Source organism: Erpetoichthys calabaricus, chromosome 2 (assembly GCF_900747795.2).
Source record: "Erpetoichthys calabaricus chromosome 2, fErpCal1.3, whole genome shotgun sequence".
In the NCBI taxonomy this organism is placed as follows: domain Eukaryota; kingdom Metazoa; phylum Chordata; class Cladistia; order Polypteriformes; family Polypteridae; genus Erpetoichthys; species Erpetoichthys calabaricus.
In genome coordinates this window covers 347,764,934-347,784,950 of record NC_041395.2, presented here as the reverse complement: position 1 = coordinate 347,784,950, position 20,017 = coordinate 347,764,934, and the positions used below count along the sequence as shown (strand labels likewise).

General features: G+C 42.1%; 1 protein-coding gene across 4 annotated transcripts in view; it reads left to right on the top strand.

Moving 5' to 3' along the window:
* The window catches only part of abcc8 (ATP-binding cassette, sub-family C (CFTR/MRP), member 8), a 380,635-nt gene that overhangs the window by 260,621 nt on the left and 99,997 nt on the right, over positions 1 to 20,017 (top strand). For 2 of the 4 annotated variants that reach the window (XM_051923355.1, XM_028796118.2), the window contains 4 exons: positions 3,153 to 3,191; positions 6,952 to 7,050; positions 10,590 to 10,674; positions 16,568 to 16,648. In XM_051923355.1, the coding sequence (XP_051779315.1) occupies positions 3,153 to 3,191; positions 6,952 to 7,050; positions 10,590 to 10,674; positions 16,568 to 16,648 (304 nt within the window). The remainder of the gene's footprint in view (positions 1 to 3,152; positions 3,192 to 6,951; positions 7,051 to 10,589; positions 10,675 to 16,567; positions 16,649 to 20,017) is intronic. The other 2 variants (XM_051923356.1, XM_051923357.1) reach the window with 2 other exon arrangements.

The following is a 20,017-nucleotide window of genomic DNA, read 5'->3' as shown; positions in this document are numbered from 1 at the left end:
AACCATAAGCAGTATTTTAAAGTCAATCCTGAATGACACAGGTAACCAGTGTAGTGACATCAAAACTGGAGAGATGTGCTCAGATTTTCTTTTCCTAGTTAGGATTCTAGCAGCTGCATTCTGCACTCATTGCAATCGATTTATGTCTTTTTTGGGTAGTCCTGAGAGGAGTACGTTACAGAAATCTAGTCGACTGAAAACAAAAGCGTGGATTAATTTCACAGCATCTTTCAATGATATAAGAGGTCTAACTTTTGCTATGTTTCTTAAGTGAAAAAATGCTGTCCTAGTGATCTGATTAATATGCGATTTAAAATTCAGGTCACCGTCAATAGTTACCCCTAAATTCTTTACCTCTGTCTTGACTTTTAATCCTAATGCATTAAGTTTATTTCTAATGACCTCATTATATCCATTATTGCCAATCACTAAAATTTCAGTTTTCTCTTTATTTAGCTTTAGAAAATTACTATTCATCCATTCAGAAATACAAGTAAGACATTATGTCAGTGAATCAAGAGAGTCGGGGTCATCAGGTGCTATTGATAAATACAGCTGCGTGTCATCAGCATAGCTGTGGTGGCTCATGTAATGCCCCGAGATAATCTCACCTAACAGAAGCATGGACATCGAAAAGAGCAGCGGACCCAGGAGAGATCCTTGTGGAACACCATATAGAATATCAGGGGTCTCTGAAGTATAATTACCACAACTAACAAAAAATTTTCTACCTGCCAGGTAGGATTCAAACCAGTTTAAAACCCTGCCAGAGAGGCCCACCCACTGACTAAGGTGATTTCTAAGAATATTGTGATCAATGGTATCAAATGCAGCACTCAGATCTAAGAGGATAAGAACAAATAGATGGCCTCTGTCTGTATTTACCTGCAAGTCATTGACTACTTTAACGAGTGCAGTTTCCGTACTGTGATTTGTTCTAAAACCTGACTGATGGGGCCTGTCCCGAGTCAAGGCACTGGTTTCTGGTGGGATTTCCTGGGAAAGGTCTGCAGGGAACTTATAAAGAGCATTAGTGCACCCCACCAACCCCTGGACAGATGTGTTACCAATATTCTCTAAGCCCTTCAGCTGTCTCCTATTCACACTTGTGTGACACTTGCTATAGCTCAAAGTATTCAGTTGGTTAGAAAGTATAAAGGTTTTGAAGTCGTTCACTGTAAAAAGGCAGAACATGCAGAAAAGAGAGAAATCCAGTAGTGTTTCTCACATTTTATGGCTTCAGGACCCATTTTTACCTTCTTACATTCACTGACAACTCACACACTTCAATCAAAGAGCCTTAGGGGTTGAGGTGACCACAAGTTCAAGAAAACAGTGTGGTTAGAAACAGAGAAAACTATCAAACCGCACTGTCCAGTGCTTTGGTGGAAGTTTTCAGTGCATCTTTCTTATCTTGTGTGCTTGCAACCCAGCGATTGTCACATCATCATACTGTAGGCATGTCTGAAAGCTGTGTGCTTGGCAGCGACAGCTCTGTGATGTCATGCTGGCCTCGCAAAGTATCATGGGGCTCTGGGAAAAAAATGTTCACCTAAGGCAGTCACATGGCAAATTTCCAGAAAAATTTTCAGTGAATAAGGTCTCCGGCAAACAGTCCATTTGCAGTGAAAAACACCTTGTTGAATTTCACAAATCATTACTACAGATCTCACAAGGACATTAAAAACACTGAAGAAACACAGTGTCACAAAAACCAGACATAAAAGTCGTGAAAAGGTTTGGGGCAGCCACCCGTGTAATTAATTTCCTGGCTGCAAAGTTGAACAAATGAATTCAGCACTGATGTGCACAAAACCGAGTCCAAACAGAACTGAGGGAACAGGGAAATGGTGGAGGCTTTTAAAGGGGAAGACAGGAAGTGAAGTCAAAGGGGTCGGCTCATACAGGTCTTCTGTCATTGGTGCGAGCCTGGACGTGACATCACAGGGGCCGGAGCCGGCAAGGTCTCCTTCCATTGGCTCGGTCCCGGAAGTGACGTCAAGAGGACCAGGTGGGATCTCCCGTGAATGGTCTGTAGGCAAGGGAGAAAAAGAGTCAGTGCACTCTGCCACATCCCGGTATGTCTAGGAACTGCCCTTACTCAAGCCCTTTAGCTGCTTCCCATGCACACGTGTGTGACAACAGCCATTCATCATATACAACGTCACCTGGTAGGGACCTATAAAATCTCTCTGTCATCAACAAAGCAAACCTCATGTTGTTGATTATAAATCTAAACTGTGCCTTTACTCACAGAATAAGCTTAATAAGTCCAGGTTGATGTTGTTCAATTGTGTTTCTAAATTGTAAAAGGAACATAGCCTCAGTTATTCTTTATTTCATACTGCAAATTTTCTTTTGAACAAACTGAAAACGAAAGGTGCATTAGAAAGCAAAGAAATCTGGATGAACAATGTAAATGTGACAATGGCCTATTAACAAAACAAAATAAGAAACAGTATGTTAAATGTAAAGTATCAATAACATTGGGTAAAAATGAAGCCAGATTTATCATGCTTCAGATCCAGCAGCTACTGCCATGTTCAGAGGGGGTGTGATAAGACGGGTTGGTCTTGAAAGAGCACAGCCACAGGTTCAGATGCCTCTGTTTTTCTTCAGTGTAACCCAGAGGGTCTACATACAGTGCCTGCTGCTGCTGTCATTTCAGTTAATATTTCTATAAATGTGTTGGAAAGGTGTTGCTATGAAAGGCACCTTATTCAATTTTAAAAAAATGGGGCTTTGTACATTGGCGCAATTCAAAAATCTCCCAGGGGTAGATGTTTCTAGCCGAGATCCAAGCACAGAGTCTGTCGCCTTCCTTACTGTTGTCTTTTGCTTGCCTGATCCTCCCCTTTGTTGCTTTTTGCTACTCACCCTTCATAGACTAACAGAGAAGCAGCGGTTTTAGGATCGAGGTGCGCTCTTCTTGTAAGCAGTAAGCTGTTCCTCCTATTAGGATTTGGGCTACAAGCTCAGCTTAAGAAAGTAAATGAGTCTCAATATTTGGAGTTGTATGTCCCAATAAGGAACTGATTATGTGGAATGGCTCTGCATGAGAACAGCAGTAAGTGGCATTGCTCACCGTGCTGGATGTTGTCATCTTCTGTTCACTTGTGTGTCTAATAACATATCTGTTTGTGACTTTGCAGCAGCATTGAGAAGGACACAGCTATTGATGCTGATGTAAGGTATGGGAGATGAAGGCTCAGATCAGTGGTACCTGCGTGCTGTGCAGTGATGTCTTCCCCTCTCTTTATAGTGATGTTTTCCAGCTAAGCTCATTTTGGCTTTTGAAGGCTTTAATTGATAAATTGCTTGGAGAACCTAACAAAAAAATTAGGGGCAAGATGGCTCAGCCAGCAGACACATACAGCACACTGGACTGTGACCAGCAGTAAATGCTGTACATTTCATTCGAGCGCTATTTCTCACCTTCCTAGGACAATCGAGTTAGGCATTTTTAAATACGGGAAGGCTGGGCCAGAAACCATTTGCAGGTCACTGGATGTAGAATATTATTCTGACACAATTGACAAGACGGGATTTTTTTTTAATGGAAAAGGATGAGGAGATGGGAAAGGCAAAAATCATAGTAGGTAGGCATAGTGCAAGATTCAAATCAGAAAGTCAAAGGATTGCGCACCTGAGCCGTAGTGCTAATCCAGGCCCGAAATACGTTCCGGCAAAGCAAAAATCTTAGCCCTAAATTCTATTAAAAATACTTAGGAAGAATCCACAATCTTGGACAACCTGGAAGTGCATGAGGGTGATTATTTATATTGGTGAGATGTCACACACTTCCAATTGCTAAATGGCAGCAACCAGACTAGCAACCACAGACAAAGTCACTCATGGAAAATCAAAATGGTGGCCCATTAAAATTAAAATAAGATGTGAATAATTTCTACCTCTAGCAAAACAAAATTAGATTTAACAAAATAAGCGCAGAATTGGAAACTACACAATACCAAACCCCTAGATACATAATAAGCACGTGGAATAATGCAAAACTAAATATGTAACAAACCAAAATCTCAGCATAATCAAAACAAATGTATTCTGCTTCAATCTAGGGTACCACCATTGAATCTAAGAGTATGAAAATCTCCAAGGCAGAGGATCATGTCATACAAGCTGAACAGTGTGCGTCTGTTGTAACTAACTACTCAGTCTGACTACAAAAGCAAACCCACCAGATTGTGTATCTACATTTTGAAAGATAGAGGGTGCTCTTGAGCTGTCCACAAACCCAAAAATGCTGCAATATATAAATGAAGACATGTGTATTATTAAAATTAAACATTCACAGTGTGACAGACACAAATAAAACAAACTGCTCAGTCTGTCAGATAGTGAAGTGTGATTCATCACTGCAGAGAAGATGTTTCCACTGCTCCAGAGTCCAATGGCGGATTTACACCATTGTGCACCATTGGTAGGGCAAATTTTGAGCAGATGAGGCAAAGTCTAAAAGAGAGAAACTGGGATAAGCTTTTAAGTGTATAGTCGAGGAGCAGCGGAACTGGTTTAAAAGCATTTTACATATAATGCAGGATACATACATCCCAAAATTTCAAATTAGTAAGAAATTTTTAAAAATCTGCAGTTAGATGAAAAAGAAGCTGCAAAGGATAAAACAGACATGTAAAACGTAAAAGGCTAATAATACCAACGTGAACCAAAGGGTGTATAAGAACATGAGGGCCACCATTAAGAAGGATATTAGAGAGGCTAAGAGGCAATTAGAGAGGAATACAGAAGATAAGGCGAAAGATGAACCAGTGAGATTCTTTCAGAATTTTAGTGCAATATGTAGGGAAATATTTAGTTGCTCATTTTCAATGCCTGTGTCTTCAAGAATAAAAATGAAAGGACGATATAAATAATACACAACTTAATACATATTAACAATTATTAATATTATTTAAAAAGTGTGATAGTAATAAATTAAAATAAATAATATAACAAGTTAGGTCCTCTGTGATGTGGACACCGAGGTATCTGAAACTGTCCACCCTCTCCACTTGAGTGCTATTCAGCAATAAAGACCAGAGGGGTGTAATATGGTGCATCTGCCCCAGGTTGGTCACTGAAGGTTACAAACTTAGTTAGAGTGCTTCTGTGAAAAGGAGTCATGTTACTTCTGTTGATCATTTCAGACTTAGTGAGGAGTGTCTACTGTCCAACGACAGAGCCGTCTCTGGCTCCTCCTGGAGCTGTGAAGTGGACAGTCTTAGCACAGGACTGTCTTGAAAATGTGTTGGTCACATTAGATATGAGAGACGAGCTGGTTAAAGGCATGTGCAATGTGACAGGTTTTAAGGAGATTACTTATACAGTACAAATGTAGAAATAATCAATTATTTTGTGTTATTTAAGTCTTACATTTGTTTATTTATTTACTGTTATTAGCAAACTGGGCAGCACGGTGGCACAGTGGGTAGCGATGCTGCCTCGCAGTTAGAAGACCTGGGTTCACTTCCCGGGTCCTCCCTGCGTGGAGTTTGCATGTTCTCCCCGTGTCTGTGTGGGTTTCCTCCCACAGTCCAAAGACATGCAGGTTAGGTGGATTGGTGATTCTAAATTGGCTCTAGTGTGTGCTTGGTGTGTGGGTGTGTCCTGCGGTGGGTTGGCACCCTGCCTGGGATTGGTTCCTGCCTTGTGCCCTGTGTTGGCTGGGAATGGCTCCAGAAGGCCCCCGTGACCCTGTGTTCAGATTCAGCGGGTTGGAAAATGGATGGATGTATAGCAAACTGGGTGGCACGGTGGCACAGTGGGTAGTGCTGCTGCCTCGCAGTTAGGAGACCCGAGTTCGTTTCCCGGGTCCTCCCTGCATGGAGTTTGCATGTTCTCCCCGTGTCTGCGTGGGTTTCCTCCCACAGTCCAAAGACATGCAGGTTAGGTGCATTGGCGATTCTAAATTGACCCTAGTGTGTGCTTGGTGTGTGGGTTTGTCCTGCGGTGGGTTGGTGCCCTGCCTGGGATTGGTTTCTGCCTTGCGCCCTGTGTTGGCTGGGATTGGCTCCAGCAGACCCCCCGTGACCCTGCGTTTGTGCTCAGCGGGTTAGAAAATGAATGGATGGATGGATATTAGCAAACTGTAGCTATTCTTGTTCATTTATTTACGGTCAGCATCCATATCTGTTTTTATAGTCACACGTGTATTTATATCCACCAAACAAAGGTGTTAGTCCTAGTGACTCAGTGAATGGCACATTTCCAAGACATCCCTGTACTACGACTGCCCACTTGACGCTCCCAGCCACAGACCCCTGAATGACGTTTACAGGGTCCTTTGGTTGGAGCAGCTACAGAGTGGTCTGCCACTAGAAAGTCTGTAGCTAGACTGTGCTGGATTTGGTCACATGTGGTGGGACATGCTGCCATCTTAATGATCTCAGTTTTAGATAAAGTTAGAAACCAATGCCAACACACTTCACATTTTGATGTACCGCTTTTTCTCATTTACTGTTGTATTCAGAACGAGGCTGCAATTGAAGTGTGAGTTTTCACATCACAGGTCCGAATGGCAGCCCAACGCAGGTCTGTTAAGGTTCGTACTCATTGTGTGTATTAGAAGATACCAGTCACATCATGTATCTGTCCAGTTCCTCTGCCATTACCATTTCACCATCAGCAAACCACACCGTACTTAGGCTTTTAACTAACTGGGTGGAGGTGTTTAGTTAGACCAGCCTGATATCACATTCTCAGTGGCTGTCTCTTTCTTTCTTTCTTTCTTTCTTTCTTTCTTTCTTTCTTTCTTTCTTTCTTTCTTTCTTTCTTTCTTTCTTTCTTTCTTTCTTTCTTTCTTTCTCTCTGTCTGTCTGTCTGTCTGTCTGTCTGTCTGTCTGTCTGTCTGTCTGTCTGTCTGTCTGTTTCTTTCTATCCATCTCTATAACTGGCAGAGTGATTTTAACAAACTCTTGTATCTCTCTTTTGTGACAGAAAAAGAGGCTCGGTGGCCTATGCATCCCAAAAGCCTTGGCTATTGAATGCCACGGTAGTGGAGAACATCATCTTTGAAACCACCTTCAATAAGATGAGGTGCGTCTCAGGTCACTTTTTCTAGTCCTTATTTGTAGTCACTCATGATTTTAGGACACTTATTGCCTGGTGTTACCCATCTGTCATGAGAGGTAGGTCCATTTTTGGAGATATGGCTATCTACTGTTATGAAGCTAAAGTGAGTTTCATTGTTGGTTCATGACTTTACTTTCTTAGTTTCGGTTCACTGTCCAAATTCTTTATCAGATAAAGGGGATTATCAGAGAAGGACTGGAACAGAAAATTTCTCTATATGCAGATGATATGGTTTTATATATATCAGACCCAGAAAACACTGTGCCTGCAGTTTTAACAGCACTAACAGAATTTCAAAAGATATCCGGTCTCAGAATTAATCTGAATAAAAGTATACTCTTTCCAGTGAATTCACAAGCATATAATATTAGATTAGACACCCTACCTTTTACCATAGCAGATCAGTTTAAATACCTAGGGGTAAATATCACAAGTAAACATAAAGCTCTTCATCAACAAAATTTTGCCGTTTGTATGGAAAAAATTAAGCAAGACTTGCATAGATGGTCAACCCTTCATATCACTCTAGTCGGAAGAATTAACGTTGTTAAGATGAATATCCTTCCTAAACTTCTTTTTTTATTTCAAAACATTCCAATATATATCAATAAATCGTTTTTTAAGCAATTAGACTCAACAATAACCTCATTCATTTGGAACTCAAAACACCCACGTATCCAAAGAGCGACCCTACAAAGACCTCAGGCAGAAGGTGGCATGGCTTTACCTAATTTTCAGTTTTATTACTGGGCAGCAAACATACAAGCCATAAAAACCTGGACACAAATAAATGAACATACACAGGCTTGGCTCGCAATAGAAGTAAAATCCTGTAGTACTTCTTTATACTCCCTGCTCTGCTCTCAAATAAATGCAAGTTATCGCAAATATACTAATAACCCAATTGTGCTTCACTCACTCAGAATATGGAACCAACTTAGATGGAAAATCTTTTATCGGTGGCACCTCTGCAAGAGAACCACCTCTTTCAACCCTCGCAAACATATCCCGTTTTTAATACCTGGAAAAGTTTTGGGATTAAAATGCTCAGAGATCTTTATATAGACAACATATTTGCATCTTTTGAACAATTACGTTCCAAATTCAACCTCCCAGCTACACATTTCTTTCACTATCTTCAAATTCGAAATTTTGTTAAACAGAAACTGCCCGATTTTCCTCACCTCGTACCCTCCACCATGCTGGAAAAAATACTGCTCAATTTCGAGGAATTAAACACCATTATATAAAATCTTATTAGAGTCCCTACCTTTCAAAGACCCAAGAGGACATTGGGAAGAAGATCTCTTAATCAATATATCAGAAAAGGAGTGGAAGGTAGCAAAGCAGAGAATTCACTCGAGCTCCATATGCACAAAGCATAGAATTATTCAACTAAAAATTATATATCGAGCTCATCTGTCTCGCTTAAAACTGTCCAAAATGTTTCCAGGGCAGGATCCAACCTGCGAACGCTGCAATCAAGCTCCTGCCTCACTGGGTCACATGTTTTGGGCCTGCACCAAACTAACATCATTTTGGACCAAAATCTTTAAGTGCCTTTCAGACAGCCTTGGTGTCCCAATCCCTCCTAAGCCATTAACAGCTGTGTTTGGTGTTCTTCCAGACGGACTTGAAGTGGAAAAGGACAAGCAAACGGTGATTGCATTCATTACACTTGTGGCACGCAGACTTATTTTGTTAAATTGGAAGAATCCTAACTCTCCTCTGATAAGTCAGTGGGAAACCGATGTTTTATATTATTTGAAATTGGAAGAAATCAGATTCTCAGTTAGAGGATCTGTACAGAACTTTTTTAAAACCTGGCAGGATCTAATCAATATTATTGTAGAATAAGAGAAATAACTATTACCGCATTTATTTTCCTTCTCCATTTTTATATACCTATATATATTTCTACCTTCTTTTTGTTTATTGTTGCCTTATTAAAAAGCCCTAAGCAATTCTCCTTTGGCTAAGCTCTCCTTCTCAGGGGTGGGGATTGATTTGTTTTCAATTATTATTGTGGTTTTTTTTTTTTGTTATAAATTGATCTATTTGTATGGAATGATTACAATAAAATTAATAAAAATTAAAAAAAAAAAAAAAGAAAAGTTTGGCTGCCAGTCCAGGGTTCCATCTGCACAGCAGCACTTGATCTTTGCATGTGTGGAGTCTGTTTTCAGTGCTGACTAAATGAATGTCAAGTTCAGATAAACAGCCAGTTGTGCTTTGTTGACAGACAGGCCCAAAATAAGTTGAGCAGAGCCCTCTATACTTGTGACGTCGGAGATGCTCGGCATGTTTTAGTTGGTTGGTCTGCACCATTATGCCTTGCTGGCTGTTTCAAATGGCGTGTTAAATAATCTCTTATGTGCGTTGGGCATCTGCCTTTTCAGCAAACAGACAACAGGATATGTTAGGCGCTCTTACTGCCTGATCCTTAATGTTACATAATGGATGTGAAGAAAACCTCTAATGAGCCATCATGAGGCAGGTAGTGCACCATGCAAACTGCTGTGTCAGCTTCATCTTTGTTAGTGCTCACTTTGCAGTTTGGTAACCTGAAGTCGTTACTGTAGGTAATCACTTTCCAGTGGGGCAGGTTGCATTCTGGGAACATTTACCTTAGCCAGTTAAAACATTTAGTCATATCAGAAATGGGGGCTTGGCTTCTTGTATCTGTCAGCCTCTTTAATCTCCATTTGCAAACACATTATAGCAGGAATAGTGATGAGATGGCAAGTCAATGTTAGCAGGTTTCTGGTCGTAGGTATGTTCTAAGGGATTTCAGATTTAATATTATACTTGGATTATAGTCTAATGGAAGTGCAGGTCTTAAATCAAAGGCTGCAGAAGAGAAGCTTAATTTTGGAGTAACTTGGGTGCTTAGGTAGCTTCATAAAGCTAAAAATGCTTTTGTAGGTCATAATGTTTCCATGGAGTAGATATGAATGAAAGGCTGAAAATAATATGGAGAAGAAGCAGTGACTGAGTTGGCAGGTGTTAACCCTTCACCTTTGTCTTTGTTCTTATCAGCTTATTTTAATGCTTTAAATCATACATCACTGCTCTTTTTGCATGGACAGAACTACATTTTTAGAGACATTTGTGCTTTGATTCAAATTTGGAAATGCAGGACCTGCTGTTTAGGGGATGTATGTCAGTGCGGTTGGACCATTTGAGACGTCTTTTTCCAATGGAAAGGACAACGTCTTGCTTACTGCAGGTGACTTTATATGGTGCATCAGTTCAGTTGTCAATATGTGGATGGTAAAATGCAGTGGAGTTCAGTACAAGTGTGTCAAGTGAGAATCTAAATAGCAGCATGAGTACGTACTGTATGCCCATAAAGTATAACTGGACCTAACAACCTCCACGAGCAAATGTGAGTCTATTAAAATGAATTCAAGTGTAAATTTGAGACAAGAGCAGCTGTTTAATGTCTTCGTAATGAATTAGTCACCTCATTTCTTTTTGAATCTGACATTTTATTTTTTTAGGTACAAAGCAGTAATTGAGGCCTGCTCCCTGCAGCCAGACATCGACATCCTCCCACAAGGAGACCAGACACAAATAGGAGAAAGGGTCAGTAAATGATCATGATATGAATGAGTGCAATGCTCCATGTGTTATTTATTTTGATCAATTCTGGATCGAGGACCATCTATGGCTGAGAGCCACTTATTAACGAGAAATTTTGCTTTATATATCATCACCTTCTCTTTTACATGTAGCCATTTGAAAAATACTGTTATGACCAGAGGTGAATTGAAGAAGAGTTGGCCCACAGACACAAAGATAGATAGATAGATAGATAGATAGATAGATAGATAGATAGATAGATAGATAGATAGATAGATAGATAGATAGATAGATAGATAGATAGATAGATAGATAGATAGATAGATAGATAGATAGATAGATAGATAGATAGATAGATAGATAGATAGATAGATAGATAGATAGATAGATAGATAGATAGATAGATAGATAGATAGATAGATAGATACTTTATTAATCCCAAGGGGAAATTCACAAACAGTGAACAGGGCTTATTTATTGGAAGCATCTCCTTAGTGTAAGGGCCTGCACTTCTGCTACAGTTAACCACTGGATGGTATCGTAAGAAAGGCAACACCAATCTAGCTATACAGAAGTAGGCCAGACTTGCGCTGCTCCTTAGTTTCATTTTGGATTGCAAAGCTAATTCTTATACTGCTACTCAGTGAGATTCCTAGCTGGCTTCTTTTTATTGGTTTTACTTGCAGATCTCCACTTCTTTTTAGGCCCGAGTGGCATACACTGTTACTATTTAAAAATATTGCCAAGTAGGTGCTTGATCCTGCCCAGCTAGAAGGAAAGTCCACTTAACAAGACTAACATTCAAACCGTGCTAAGCTTACATTTCAAAGTCATAGATTTTAACCAGTGATCCATAAGAAAGCCTTAACGTTGGAATTATGGGATTGCTTTTGCCAGGGTTTGGATGTTAAGGTAGATGTCACAGTGGATTTAAAAACAAAGTCCCACATTTCTGAAGGTGTTAGGAAGAAGGGTGTTAGGAGGGAGAGGCTTCTAATTTGAGGAAATATTGAAAAAAAGAGAAAATAAATACCATGCCCATTACAGGATTAGAGAGGGAAGCAGTGGTGTAGAAAGAAATGATGCTATCCTCTTCAAGAAAGTCAGACAAGGTGCTCTGTGGTTGGTGACTCAGAGGTGTTTTATGTGAATTTATCAGGATAAAGATAACCAGGTCAGCCTATGGACCACCTGGCACCTGCTCATGTACCACCAGTGGTCTGTGGGTCACACTTTGAGAACCACTGATTTAGAGTTATGTGTTAAAAGTGCAGAAGTGAACAACTTGATTGGAGAACCTGAATTTTGTTTTGTCAAAAAGAACATACCAGCTGGGTAGTCCTCATTTCCAGGCACATTAAATGATCTTTATTTTCTCCCAAAAGTTATCATCTACAGTGCATCCAGAAAGTATTCACAGCGCTTTATCACTTTTTCCACATTTTGTTATGTCACAGCCTTATTCCAAAATGGATTAAATTCATTTTTTCCCTCAGAATTCTGCACACAACACCCCATAATGACAACGTGAAAAAAGTTTACTTGAGGTTTTTGCAAATTTATTAAAAATAAAAAAACTGAGAAATCCCATGTCCATAAGTATTCAACTCAATACTTTGTTGATGCACCTTTGGCAGCAATTCCAGCCTCAAGTCTTTTTGAATATGATGCCACAAGCTTGGCACACCTATCCTTGGCCAGTTTCGCCCATTCCTCTTTGCAGCACCTCTCAAGCTCCATCAGGTTGGATGGGGAAGCATCGGTGCACAGCCATTTTAAGATCTCTCCAGAGATGTTCAAGTCTGGGCTCTGGCTGGGCCACTCAAGGACATTCACAGAGTTGTCCTGAAGCCACTCCTTTGATATCTTGGCTGTGTGCTTAGGGTCGTTGTCCTGCTGAAAGATGAACCGTCGCCCCAGTCTGAGGTCAAGAGCGTTCTGGAGCAGGTTTTCATCCAGGATGTCTCTGTACGTTGCTGCAGTCATCTTTCCCTTTATCCTGACTAGTCTCCCAGTTCCTGCCACTGAAAAACATCCCCACAGCATGATGCTGCCACCACCATGCTTCACTTGGGGATGGTATTGGCCTGGTGATGAGCGGTGTCTGGTTTCCTCCAAGTGTGACGCCTGGCATTCACACCAAAGAGTTCAATCTTTGCCTCATCAGACCAGAGAATTTTCTTTCTCATGGTCTGAGAGTCCTTCAGGTGCCTTTTGGCAAACTCCAGGCAGGCTGCCATGTGCCTTTTACTAAGGAGTGGCTTACGTCTGGCCACTCTACCATACAAGCCTGATTGGGGGATTGCTGCAGAGATGGTTGTCCTTCTGGAAGGTTCTCCTCTCTCCACAGAGGACCTCTGGATCTCTGACAGAATGACCATCGGGTTCTTGGTCACCTCCCTGACTAAGGCCCTTCTCCCCCGATCGCTCAGTTTAGATGGCCGGCCAGCTCTAGGAAGAGTCCTGTTGGTTTCGAACTTCTTCCAGTTACGGATGATGGAGGCCACTGTGCTCATTGGGACCTTCAAAGCAGCAGAAATTTTTCTGTAACCTTCTCCAGATTTGTGCCTCGAGACAATCCTGTCTCAGAGGTCTACAGACAATTCCTTTGACTTCATGCTTGGTTTGTGCTCTGACATGAACTGTCAACTGTGGGACCTTCTATAGACAGGTGTGTGCCTTTCCAAATCATGTCCAGTCAACTGAATTTACCACAGGTGGACTCCAATGAAGCTGCAGAAACATCTCAAGGATGATCAGGGGAAACAGGAGGCACCTGAGCTCAATTTAGAGCTTCACGGCAAAGGCTGTGAATACTTTCTCAGTTTTTTTATTTTTAATAAATCTGCAAAAACCTCAAGTAAACTTTTTTCACGTTGTCATTATGGGGTGTTGTGTGTAGAATTCTGAGGAAAAAAATGAATTTAATCCATTTTGGAATAAGGCTGTAACATAACAAAATGTGGAAAAAGTGATGCACTGTGAATACTTTCCAGATGCACTGTATCATTTTAAGCAATGCTCCACATAAAAATAATTTCTCCAAATATATTTCACTTAGCATTTTTTGGAGTATAAGCCTTTCAATGTAACTTTATCCTGCCTGTTCTGTATGGTGACCTATCTTGGTCATGACAGAACACAAAATGAATGTCTAACAATTAATGGACATTTCCTTTCTATGCCGTGAGTGTGAAACTGTGAGTTCATCATCTTTCAAATTTTGCCTACCAAACTTAAGCTTATTCATGATGATTTTACATATTTAAATAAAATATACTGAATGCAGCATTTATACCTTAGCCTCACATTTCAGTGTAATTAAGGAAGTTCTTTTTTATCTATAAGGAAATTAAAACAGTTTTGATAAGACTAGTCCATTCAACTGATTCACCTAACTTTTGCAAACCATTAACTTCTTCTCAGTGGTCAGCTGGCAGGTGCACACCAAGGAGTTTGGTGCTCCTGAGCAGTTCCACTTCAGAGCCCTCGATGTGGCGTGTAGGCATCATGGTCCTTCCTAAAATCAATAATCATTAAGCGACAGATTGGTGTATTTGCACCAGTCTGACAATCGTCATATCCCTATTCTGTAAGCTGATTCGTCCCCTTTGCCCATGAGACCTACTACCGTCATGTTGTCAGCAAACCTAATGATGGTGTTGGTGTTTTTTGTAGCTGTACTGTCGTGAACAGAATTAGGCTTAGTACAAAGCCCAGGGGACTCAAGTGCTCAGCATGACAGTACTGAAGAAGGTCAAGAAGACATGGACTGTCTGGGGTCTGTCTGTCAGGAAGGGGGCATAGCGCCAGCGTTGTAGCCTACCAGACTCATCTTCCCTATGGGCTTCTGAGGGACGATGGTGTTGAATGCTGAACTGAAGTCCAAGAACGGCATTCCAGCTTAAGTGTCTCTTTTGTCAAGATTGAACAGAGCCAGGTGAAGAGTAGACAATATGGCATTAGCTGCATTTGCTCAAAGTTTGTCTTATTAAAACTGAATTTAGTAGTCTTAGTTTTTGTAGACCTGCTGTTCCAAAATGCTGAAAAAACTTATATTATGATCACTGGATTCTAATGGTTCAGTTACCCATACCCCTGAACTCTATCTGGATTATTACAGCAAAATAAATCTCGACAGTCTGCTTTTGTTATTGGCGTTTTAACATACTGCTTTAAAGAATAAACACATGTGAATTTCTGTTCTGAGATTTGATATTATGAGGTCCTTCCTGATTATTCATCCATCCATCCATTATCCAACCTGCTATATCCTAACTACAGGGTCACGGGGGTCTGCTGGAGCCAATCCCAGCCAACACAGGGCACAAAGCAGGAAACAAACCACAGGCAGGGCACCAGCCCACTGCAGGACACACACACACACCACAAACAATTTAGAATCGCCAATGCACCCAACCTGCATGTCTTTGGACTGTGGGAGGAAACCGGAGTACCCGGAGGAAACCCACACAGACATGGGGAGAACATGCAAACTCCATGCAGGGAGGACCCGGGAAGTGAACCTGGGTCTCCTAACTGTGAGGCAGCAGCGATACCCACTGCGCCACCGTGCCGCCCTCTTTCCTGATTAATATTCCTGTATTACAATAACATTTTCTGTTTGTGACAGATAGGGGGGCTGTCGTCCCCTTGAACCCTCAGACAATGCGTCAGAAGCCAGGTAAAAGTCCAAATATTATTTATTTTAATAATAAAGTGCACAAAGCACCCTCTACTCCACAATACTCCAATAATCAATAATCACAATACACAATCCTCCACTCCCAGCAGCTCAGTCACCCTTCCTCCAAACTCGGCTCACTGCTGGGATTTCCCAGAGTCCTTTTAAAGTCTTTGACCCAGAAATGCTTCTGATTCCCCCAAGTCCATGTGCTTCCTAGCACTTCTGGGTCAGATCAAAACTCCTCTTTTCTTCAGCCCGGAAGTATATCATTTCTTCCGTTTCCGCGATTGTGAATTACTTCCGGGCTATATGGAAAGTAGAAGTCCCTGGGCCTCCCTGCAACGTCCTCCGGTGGCCCCCAAGGTATCCAGCAAGGCTGTGATGAAAGACTCCAAGTTCCATGATGCCCTCCTGGAATTCGGGGCCCTTCCATGTTGCAAGGATGGCTCCATCTGGCGGCTTGGGGGTGTTGGCTGGGATATACAGCCGGCAATCCCTCACATGATAAGTGAGTGTTTTGATATTATTAAAAAGCTGCTTAGCAACAGTGTTACTTCTGTTATGGGGGCTCCAGAACACTTGCAGGCCTGTCGAATCCAAACGTCCTCACTAAGATGCGGCTCATCTCCTGTTAGAAGTAGTCAGTCTCATGTAAATGGACACCCCTGCTGTTTCAGTGTTACCTACCTCTTCTAAATTATGTGCATCCATTTATATTCCACTCATCCCCAACTTGAGGATTTAGCCAGGATTCTGTTATTTATGTGCAGCTCCAATTAATTTATTTTACTCTTTATACTTCTTGTATCAAGGCAAGACGTTTTTATGTTATTACTGATTTCATTTTGCAAAGGAATTTCAAGCATGCCTTTTTTATTGGTATTATTATGTGCTCCCTTTTTAATTTTCGTACCACTCTTTTAGGCATCTATTGTATTTTTATGTGTTTCTTATCCTTTGAATTGCATGTGTTTATATATAATTAATAAGTCCTTAATGGCTTCAATCCACACTTTGCTTTCTGTTCAGGTGTTCTGAGTGGTGCGTTTATTATGTTCTTTCAGCTTTTTAGCATCATGTCGATTTATGTCAGGCTCTTATTTTCTTCTCCCACATGAAGTGAGCCTGGTGTACTATCAACGCTTTGAAGTCCTCAGAAGCTGTTATGCTCATTTACCAGTCGAGTTTCTCACACTTTTTTTATCTCAGGGAGTCAATCTCTCCGGGGGACAGCGGCAGCGCATCAGTGTGGCAAGAGCACTGTACCAGCAAACAAATGTCGTCTTTCTGGTGAGTTGTTAATTTGTGTGTTCATTATGTCACCTTGCATTCTATAAGCAGAACCTTCCACTTTCCAGTGTGGGTTTGTCTCCAAGTGATTTGTTTTCAGGTGACATTAGTGTCATATCAAAGGTAAGCCTCCATGCCCTCCCCTGCATATTTCATTACAGAGAAGGAGACATCTTCCATCCATCCATCCATTATCCAACCCGCTGTATATCCAAACTACAGGGTCATGGGGGGTCTGCTGGAGCCAATCCCAGCCAACACAGGGCACAAGGCAGGAGACAAACCCTGGGCAGGGCGCCAGCCCACCGCAGGACACACACTAGGGACAATTTAGAATCGCCAATGCACCTAACCTGCATGTCTTTGGACTGTGGGAGGAAACCCACGCAGACACGGGGAGAACATGCAAACTCCAGGAGACATCTTTTAGATAGAAATACAAAGTCAAATGACTTACATATCTCTGAGGACAGTAGTAGCAGTGACAATAATAATTAGAACCACTTAGCTGTCACAGAGTTCTAGGTTCAAATCACAACTGGCTGGGTAGAGTTTGCACGTTCTGATTGTGCCCATATCCTTATCCTTCCATATCCCGAAGTGGTGCATGTTGGGTGGGTTGGCAGTTTTAAATGTACCCATTGAGAACATGCCTATCCATCCAGGCCTGGTTTCTGCCTTGCACCAGATAATGTGGGATTGACTCTGCCACTTCATATCCATGTATTAGAGAAAGTAAGTTTTGTAAAAGGAATTTATTATACAGTAGATATCAAAGAACAGTATTCTACAAACAGATTTGCAATCCGTGAATTGCCACGAAGGCTATGTGCTTTGGCTGTAATACTACAGAATGCTGTTCTTGTGCTTTATAACCTGGTAAGAAAAAATATTCTCTGACCAAATTATAAAGGTTTTAGCCCTATAGGTGTTGTAGGTGTCCTTGTGGATTTCATCACCTACAGTAACATTACCTTCCATCCATCCATTATCCAACCCGCTGAATCCGAACACAGGGTCATGGGGGTCTGCTGGAGTCAATCCCAGCCAACACAGGGCACAAGGCAGGAACCAATCCCGGGCAGGGTGCCAACCCACTGCAACATTACCTTTCATTAAATATTAAACCTTCTAATGTTTTAATAGAAAAAACAGTTTATGTTATACAGTATAACAACATTTATCAAGAGTGCTGTCTTTGCTCAGTTAAATCAACAGAAGGTATCAAAGTGCCCATCCAGACTGCATTATCAGTGGTGTGTTTCATTAGATCAGATGTCATACACAATGCACTGTTTAAATTCTTTATAGTAAAACTAATAACAAATCAGATTACGTGAGTATCATTGCCATCTCACTGCCTGTTCAGATCTATTTGGGGTTTGATGGAGTTTGAATAAACTTTAAGCTTTATCAGCAGGGCCTTCACTTTCCTTCCACAGTTCAAAGACTTTCTGTTCAGCTGAGTTGCTGCTCTTAAGCCTTCTAGGGTCAGACAGTTTGTTTGGTTTGTCTATACTGTAGTGAGGGCGGCACAGTGGAGCACTGGGTAGCGCTGCTGCCTCGCTTCCCAGGTCCTCCCTGCATGGAGTCTGCATGTTCTCCCTGTGTCTGTGTGGGTTTCCTCCCACAGTCCAAAGTCATGCAGGTTAGGTACATTGTCCCTAGTGTGTGCTTGGTGTGTGTGTGTGTGCCCTGTAGTGGGCTGGCTCCCTGCCCGGGGTTTGTGTCCTGCCTTGCACCCTGTGTTGGCTGGGATTGGCTCCAGCAATCCCTGTACAGTTAGGATATAGCAGGTTGGATAATGGATGGATGGATGGATGCTGTAGTGAAGTCTCATTCCAGTGTTAGTTGTTGTCTTGTGTCCATAGATACTGAGATGTAATATTACACTGAAAAGAGCTGATTCAAAAAATGAATGGGAAGATAATCTGTATATACAAATGCTAAGGGTCATCTGTGTCTCATGGAAAAATCTTGCAAACCATGGGGCCTTGAACCTTGATTTTGGTCGTAATTGAGAGCTTTATGACAAGATATGTCTAACACGACCCAAGATTTTGAGTTATTAGCTACCCTGGCCATGGGCCATGGCTGACAGAAAAAGAAGAGCGCATTGGACACGTTCTATTGCTGACACCAGGAGAACTGTGGAGAACTCTGCTGACAGTGAAGCACATTGCACAGGCCGACTGATTGGTTTCTTTGCAGCAGTCATACACAACCAAAGCATGGGAGGTTTGTGCTTCCTCCATCATGTTATTGGGCTTCATGTCCATTACACAGCAAGTGACATGGCTGTCAAGTAAAGAACCACGGCAACATCTGACGGTAGTGAAGCATATTGCACACACCGACTGACTGTTACGACAGAGGCGCTAACACCCTCCCTCACCATTGTGACCTGGAGTGCCATGTTTTGTGAAAGGATCTGAACTACCTTACTTCAATGACCACAAGTCTGAGTGTTTAATAGTAATACCGTATTTACTCGTGTACCATGCGCCCTCGTGTAAGACGCGCACCCTAATTTTTACAAAGAAAATCACGAAAAAAATTTGCCCAGTGTACGACGCGCGTTGTGATTGTATAGGAAGAGTTTAGGGCACGTTTTCCACAAAACGCCCTTCTGTTTTTGTTGCATGGTGAAAGAGCGGGCACGAGCGAGCGAGAGAGAGAGAGAGAGAGAGTGAGCGAGAGAGCGAGAGCGAGCGAGCAAGAGAAAGAGAGAGAGCGAGCGAGAGAGAGAGAGCGGAAAAGAGAGAGAGAGAGAGAGCGAGAGCGAACGAGTGAGAGAGAGAGAGCGAGCGAGTGAGAGAGAGAGCGAGCGAGTGAGAGAGAGAGCGAGAGAGAGAGAGAGAGAGAGCAAGCAAGCAAGCAAGAGAAAGAGAGAGAGCGAGAGAGAGAGAGCGAGCGAGTGGGAGAGTGAGAGAGACAGCGAGCGAGTGAGAGAGAGAGAGAGAGAGAGAGCCCAAGCAGAAGAAGTAAACATTACAGAAAAAAATTTCCTCGTGTGGGGCGGCACGGTGGTGCAGTGGGTAGCGCTGCTGCCTCGCAGTTGGGAGACCTGGGGACCTGGGTTCACTTCCTGGGTCCTCCCTGCGTGGAGTTTGCATGCTCTCCCCGTGTCTGCGTGTGTTTCCTCCGGATGCTCCGGTTTCCTCCCACAGTCCAAAGACATGCAGGTTAGGTGGATTGGCAATTCTAAATTGGCCCTAGTGTGTGCTTGGTGTGTTTGTGTGTGTCCTGCGGTGGGTTGGCACCCTGCCCGGGATTAGTTCCTGCCTTGTGCCCTGTGTTGGCTGGGATTGGCTCCAGCAGACCCCCGTGACCCTGTGTTTGGATTCAACGGGTTGGAAAATGGATGGA